Source organism: Colobus angolensis, unplaced genomic scaffold, assembly GCF_000951035.1.
Source record: "Colobus angolensis palliatus isolate OR3802 unplaced genomic scaffold, Cang.pa_1.0 Scaffold1, whole genome shotgun sequence".
Classification (NCBI taxonomy): domain Eukaryota; kingdom Metazoa; phylum Chordata; class Mammalia; order Primates; family Cercopithecidae; genus Colobus; species Colobus angolensis.
This window is the reverse complement of record NW_012110918.1, coordinates 201730-209030: the sequence shown is the minus strand read 5'-3', so window position 1 is coordinate 209030 and position 7301 is coordinate 201730. Positions and strand designations below refer to the sequence as shown.

General features: G+C 40.2%; 1 protein-coding gene across 1 annotated transcript in view; it reads left to right on the top strand.

Annotated features, from left to right (window-relative positions):
• Positions 1-7301, top strand: part of SMURF2 (SMAD specific E3 ubiquitin protein ligase 2) — a gene marked incomplete at its 5' end in the record, with an annotated part of 58495 nt that overhangs the window by 16906 nt on the left and 34288 nt on the right. Inside the window, 2 exons of the mRNA XM_011929771.1 lie at positions 2201-2403; positions 4909-4993. Coding sequence (XP_011785161.1) covers positions 2201-2403; positions 4909-4993 — 288 coding nt within the window. The remainder of the gene's footprint in view (positions 1-2200; positions 2404-4908; positions 4994-7301) is intronic.

The window sequence follows — 7301 nt, the reverse complement described above, 5'->3', positions numbered from 1 at the left end:
TAGCCAGGCATGGTGGTGGGCGCCTGTTGTCCCAGCTACTTGGGAGGCTGAGACAGGAGAATGGTGTGAACCCAGGAGGCAGAGCTTGCGGTGAGCTGGGCAACAGAGCGAGACTCTGGTCTCAAAAAAAAAAAAAAAAAAATTTGCTGGGCATGTGGCATGTACTTGTGGTCCCAGCTACTTGGGATGTTGAGATGGGAGGATTGCTTGAACACGGGTAGTGGAGGTTGCAGTGAGCCGAGACTGTGCCAGTGTACTGTAGCCTAGTGACAGAATGAGACTCCATCTCAAAAAGAAAAAAAAAAAAATTGCCCGGACATGGTGGCTCACGCCTGTAATCCCAACACTTTGGGAGTCCAGGGTGGGCGGATCACTTGAGATCAGGAGTTCGAGACCAGCCTGGCCAACATGGAGAAACCCAGTCTCTACTAAAAATACAAAAATAAGCTGGGCGTGTTGGTGGGTGCCTGTAATCCCAGCTACTCAGGAGGCTGAGGAAGGAGAATTGCTTGAACCCAGGAGGTGGAGGTTGCAGTGAGCTGAGATTGCACCACTGTACTCCAGCCTGGGCGATAGAGCGAGACTCAGTCTCAAAAATATAAAATAAATAAAATAAAATTATTGAATGAATTAAATTGATAAGCAGAGGAATCTCTGAACTAAATCTTGAAGAATGTCAAGTATAGTAACTTCATGGAGCTTACTGTATAAAGACACTGGGATGCAAGATAATTTTGGAAACTGCAAAGAGGTGCTTTTGAAGTAACCGAAAACAGTCTACTTGGCTGAATCCCTTTCTCCCCACTCTTTTAAGTGAGAACAAAATTTGCCATCTTGTACAATGTTTTGTTTTGCCTGTTTTTCCCCCTCTTGAGCAGGGCTGGCACAAGACATAAAATACCAAATTCTTTTCATTAGCTGCACCTACTTTTATTTATACACAACTAATTGCTTAACTCATTGGATCACAAAATTTTCTCTTTTACATTATGATTCTCAGGTAAAAGCTAGCTCATGTTGCCAAGCTGCATTTCTAGTATTAAACTGCCAAGGGATTTATTGAAGTACCCATTTTTATTATATGTGAGCACAAATGAATATGTACTTGTGTCAGTGTTCAGGGTTTCACTTGAGCACCCATTTCCTTCCGACTCATTTAACCAGTAAAATTAACTTTAATTTCTACATATATGTAAGGATGATTGTTGTTTTAAATGCTAATTTTTTTTTTTTTTTTGAGACAGTCCCGCTCTATTGCCTAGGCTGGAGTGCAGTGGTGCGATCTCAGCTTACTGCAACCTCTGTCCACTGCAACCTCTGCCTCCCAGGTTCAAGCAGTTCTCGTGCCTCAGCCTCCTGAGTAGCTGGGACTACAGGCGCCTGCCCCTGCACCTGGCTAATTTTTGTATTTTTAGCAGAGATGGGGTTTTACTATGTTGGCCAGGCTGGTCTCAAACTCCTGACCCCAAGTGATCCACTCACCGCAGTCTCCCAAAGTGCTGGGATTACAGGTGTGAGCCACCATACCCGTTCATGTTAATTTAAGAATGAACTCTTGATTATTTTTTATTTTGGAAGATCTGCAATAGTAGACTGGAAGCTCCTTAAAGAGACAAACTGTCTTCTTCCCTTTTGTGATGTGTTGTCAAAGGACTGGGTGATTTTTTTAGATTGGGAGGTCTGAGGGACCTCTTAGGAGGCAATAATAAACTGATTTGAATGACAAAAAAGAGCCAGGCCTGGGGAGAGTGGAAGAAAAGAATATGCCAGGTGGAAGGAAGAGCAACTGCTCTCAGGTGGAATGACCTTGGCAAGTTCAAGGAACAGGAAGAATATGAGTGTACAGAAGCAGAGTGGGAGGGAGAATGGTGGGAAGTCAGATCTGAGAGAGAGGCTGTAGCTAGATCTAGCAGTATTTTGTAAACCAGTCTCACATCCACAGATATATGTGGATTTTATATCAAATGTCATTAAAATAAAGTCACTTAAATACGTAGTTGACGTGCTTATCATTTGTGTTTCTTTGGTGCTTAGAGACTTCAGGTTTGCTTTTACTCAGTTCTTGAAGTCGTTATACTTGTATTAGTCATTCTGTTTTCAGATATGATAAGTGATTGTTACTGCAGTATATATATTGTCTAGAGAACTCTACTTTTGATATCTAAATTGATAACGTCTTTTCTTTGTTAATTTTCAATAGACCGGCATCCGAATATTCTAGCCCTGGCAGACCTCTTAGCTGCTTTGTTGATGAGAACACTCCAGTTAGTGGAACAAATGGTGCAACATGTGGACAGTCTTCAGATCCCAGGCTGGCAGAGAGGAGAGTCAGGTCACAACGACATAGAAATTACATGAGCAGGACACATTTACATACTCCTCCAGACCTACCAGAAGGCTATGGTATGACAACTAGCAAAGGAAAAATAAAATGTGGTTTACTGATTTCAGCTTGCTGAGGAAGTCAGAAAATATATTTTGAAAAAGTTATTAATCTGGCCTTAGGGATTCTGCATGAAAATAAATATAAAACCTCCCAACTTTGAAAAGTCTTTGAAGTGGTAGATGACTACCCAGCCAACAGTTTGACCTTGCATTCGTCATTCACCCTCAGCATTTGTGCTCTTTTATCATGAAGTAAGATGACTAGTTTATAACAAAGGTAGTGTGAGAAGCATACGAGATGAAGTGAGACTATTTTGTAAATAGGCACTGAATAGAAAGGTAAGATGGTATTGTTACTGATAACAGTAATCTGAAGTTCAACCTACGATGTAATTTTTTAGACATGTATTTAGAAATAATTTCAAAGGCATATTTCTGATCATATATTTGTATTGTCTATAATTTTGGATTATCTGAGTGGATTGTTGTAAATGATTGAGTCACTTCTATGTTTGTATAAAATGATTACAATCTTATATAAAATCCTAGATTATAAAATTTCATGTGGAAGATAACATGAGTCTTCTCCTAATAGAATACAGAAGTTTCTAAATTAATACCATCTTGTGAATACTTGTATATAGTCTGAACTTGACTTCCTCTCCTTGCTTGCCAGAAGCTCACCAAGGTTACTTACATCCTTGCCCTCTTAACAGACTGTAGATAAACCACTTTGGATTGATGTTTTTTTCTTTTTTTTTTTTTTTGAGACGGAGTCTTGCTCTGTCGCCCGGACTATAGTGCAGTGGCCAGATCTCAGCTCACTGCAAGCTCCGCCTCCCGGGTTTACGCCATTCTCCTGCCTCAGCCTCTGGAGTAGCTGGGACTACAGGCGCCTGCCACCTCACCCGGCTAGTTTTTTGTATTTTTAGTAGAGACAGGGTTTCACCGTGTTAGCCAGGATGGTCTCGATCTCCTGACCTCGTGATCCGCCCGTCTCGGCCTCCCAAAGTGCTGGGATTACAGGCTTGAGCCACCGCGCCCGGCTTGGATTGATGTTGACACCTAATGACCAACATTGCGAATTGCCACACCTAAGTTTTATTTTACTCAAGAATATTTTTAAAAACTCTTCTGCAAATGCGTGATTCTCATTTTAATTTTAAATGTATTTTAGCTCTTTAATTTGAAAAAATTTGTCCATTAATTGTGCTATGACTCAGAGGTTAACTTTTAGCACAATCATTAAATTATAGGCTTGAGAGACCTACGACCTAGGTTCATATCCTGGCGTTGCCATGTAACACTGAACACATCATTTAACCTCTTTGAGCCTCAGTTTTATCCTCTGTAGGGGGAAATAACAGCACCAACCATCTAAGTTTGTTGCAAGAAATCAATGATATCTAATCTCATGTGAAACGCTGGCACAGTGTCTGGCACAGTAAATTTTAACTGTGATTATCAATGTTCAGACCTGAGAAGAAATTCTCTCCTGCCATTTCTCTTGGAGATTATAAGGCAAGCTGTTTAGAATGGGAGTGGTTATACTTTTACAATATTTCTGTGATTTGAATTTTAAAAATTGTACAACCACAACATAAAAATAAAATAGATACCAAGGCTGAAATTATTATAGCTGACCTCTATAATAATATGATTTTGTTTATAATTTGTGAAAGTTTAAGTTTATTGACTTTATATGTTTATAAACAAATTAGATTTATACTAATAAATATTAGTAATAGTTTTATTTTATGTATTGAAGTTTCTCATTAGATTTTATTTAAAGAAAAGTGGTTCTGTTGTTTTAAAAAAAAAAAGACAAAGCAAAACCCACCATAAAGAAACGCTTTTATAGGTTGTTCTCTTCACCCTGGCCTTTCCTCTGTCTTTCCAAGGGCTTTGAGTTCATTTTGTCCTTGACTTTTTTCTCCCCAGTGTGCATGCTTGCTTTTTCTAATTTGGCTATTTTTCCATCTCTATCTGTTTATGACATAGAATGTCTTCCCAGTATCTCATCTGTTTTGCTTCTTTTTGAGCTCAAATGTAATCTTGAGAATACACCTTTGTCTAGCAAAGAGAAAACATAAGTTTTGGTATAAAATTAGGCATAATAAGCATTATCAACCTCCAGACTCTTTGAAAATTTCCGTAAGTTCCTCCTCAGATCTTCCCAATGTTGGCCAGCCTCTTTCTCGGAGCCTTTTATACCTCATTTAAAATCTTTTAATTATTAGTATTGTGACAATCTTGATTTGTTTTCCATTGCAACATATTTAGTATTTGAGCCACGTTGTAAGTTTAGTTTGCTTTTAGGTAGCTGACCCGTGGCCCTCATCATTTGTAAAATTATTTCCAAGAGACAGAACAAATGATTTGTAAAGCCTTTTTTTGATAATAAATAAAATAGATTGGTAATTTGGAGATTTTTCCCTATTAGTGTATCATCTTAGTGTATATAACTATCTTTGATCCGGACATTCTGAATGTTTTAGTTATCAGTGTTTCTTAATTTTACAGAACAGAGGACAACGCAACAAGGCCAGGTGTATTTCTTACATACACAGACTGGTGTGAGCACGTGGCATGATCCAAGAGTGCCCAGGTAAGTACATATTTTAAGTACTCTTTAGACTATCAAAGAGCCATTTCACCTAGGATTTCTTTGATTTTTAAGAAATTTTTAACTTTTAAAAATAGTTTATGTAAAAGTTTGACTCTTCTGATAGTTATTGCAGTTTCGACATTTAGCAGAAAGTCTGGCCAGCTTCTCTGCAATCCCACCTCAGTTCTCCCTCCCTCACCAGTTCCTAGCCATCCTCCCCTGCTTCCCCTTAAAAAAAGGGGAATAGGCCAGGCGTGGTGGCTCACATTCGTAATCCCAGCACTTTGGGAGGCTGAGGTGGGCAAATCACAGGGTCAAGAAATCGAAACCATCCTGGCCAACATGGTGAAACCCCATCTCTACTAAAACTACAAAAATTAGGTGGGCATGGTGGCGCGTGCCTATAGTCCCAGCTACTCAGGTGGCTGAGGCAGGAGAATTGCTTGAACCCAGGGAGGTGGAGGTTGCAGCTAGCTGAGATCATGTCACAGCTCTCCAGCCTGGTCACAGAGCGAGACTCCGTCTCAAAAAAACAAAAAAGAGTGGAATAAAAACATGGATCTTTTAGGAGTTTGAAACTTGTCCTAGGGCACCAAGCAGAGCAGAGTGGCTCTCACCTATATTCCCAACACTTCAGGAGGCTGAGGCATAAGGATCACTTGAGCCCCAGGAGTTTGAGACCAGTCCTAGCAACATACACCCAGTCTCTACCAAAAATTAAAAATCAGCCATATGTGGTGGAGCACATCTGTGGTCCCAGTTGCTTGGGAGGCTGAGGCAAGAGGATTGCTTGAACCGTAGAGGTTGAAGTGACAGTGAGCCTTGGTCGCACTATAGTACTCCAGCCTGGGCGACAGAGCAAGACCCCATTTCAAAAAAAGAGAAAATTTGTGTAGTCCCAGCTGCTTGTGAAGCTAAGGTGGGAGGCGGAGGTTGCAGTGAGCCGAGATCACACCACTGCAGTCTAGCCTGGGTGACAGAGAGAGAGCTGTCTCAAAAAAAAGAAAACAAAACAAAACAAAAAAACAGATAGAAAAAGAAAATTGACCTGGGGAGAAACATAGAACACATACCCTTTAAAAAAGCGTAGTAGGTTGATACTCTTAATATGGTTCAGCTTAAAAAAAAAAAAACCTTTAAAAAAATTTAACCTCATAAATGTATTCAGTGTTCCTTTATGTGTTCCTTATTAAAATTTCATTTTTAGAAAACAACATAATTTAATTAATGTTTTTGAGACGGAGTCTCATTCTGTTGCCCAGGCTGGAGTGCAGTGGTGCAATGTTGGCTCACTGCAACCTCCGCCTCCTGGGTTCAGGTGATTCTCCTGCCTCAGCCTCCTGAGTAGCTGGGATTACAGACACCTGCCACCACACCCAGCTAATTTTTGTATTTTTAATAGAGATGGGGTTTTGCCATGTTGTCCAGGCTTGTCATGAACACCTGACCTCAGGTGATTCTTTCGCTTCGACCTATCAAAGTGCTGGGATTATAGGCATGAGCCACTGTGCCTGGCCCTAATTTAATTTAAATATCCAGACTTTTGTATTTCAGCTGCAGATACTGCATTTACTAACCAAAATGTCAGTTGCTTTTAACTTCAAAAAGATGAAATGACACACAAGTGAATTTAGTGATTTACCATAATTTTTGGAACATTGTTTTCTTCCTCCCTCCCTTCTTCCCTCCCTTTTTTTGAGACAGGATCCGGCTCTGCTATCCAGGCTGGAGAGCAGTAGTGCAGTCCTGGCTCACTGCAACCTCTGCCTCCTGGGTTCAAGCCATCCTCCCACGTCAGCCTCTTGAGTAACTGGGACTAAAGGCATGCGTCACAATACCCCACTAATTTTTGTATTTTTATTAGAAATGGGGTTACGCCATGTTGCCCAGGCTAGTCTCGAACTCCTGAGCTCAAGCAATCTGCACACCTCGGCCTCCCAGAGTGCTGGGATTACAGGCATAAGCCACCATGCTTGGCCCTATTTTGAGTTGTTTTTTAATGAATAGATGCAAAGTACCAAGTAATCCAGTTGAAACTGGGAAAAAAGCTTGAATTCTAAATTAAATTCGAAATCAACTCTATATGTTGCACATACAAAGGATTTGTAGGCTGTGGTTATTTTATGTTAAGCACAACAGCCCCCCTCCTCCAAAACAAAACAAACCTCCCAAAACAACCCACAGAGGGTTATTTTTTTTCTGCCTAAAGCTTATACTCAGGACTCTGTTGTGTATTTGAATCAAACACAGATGTGACTAGCTTGTCTTGGGTTGCTTTGATGCTCTCTATTTTTTTTTTTTTTTTTTT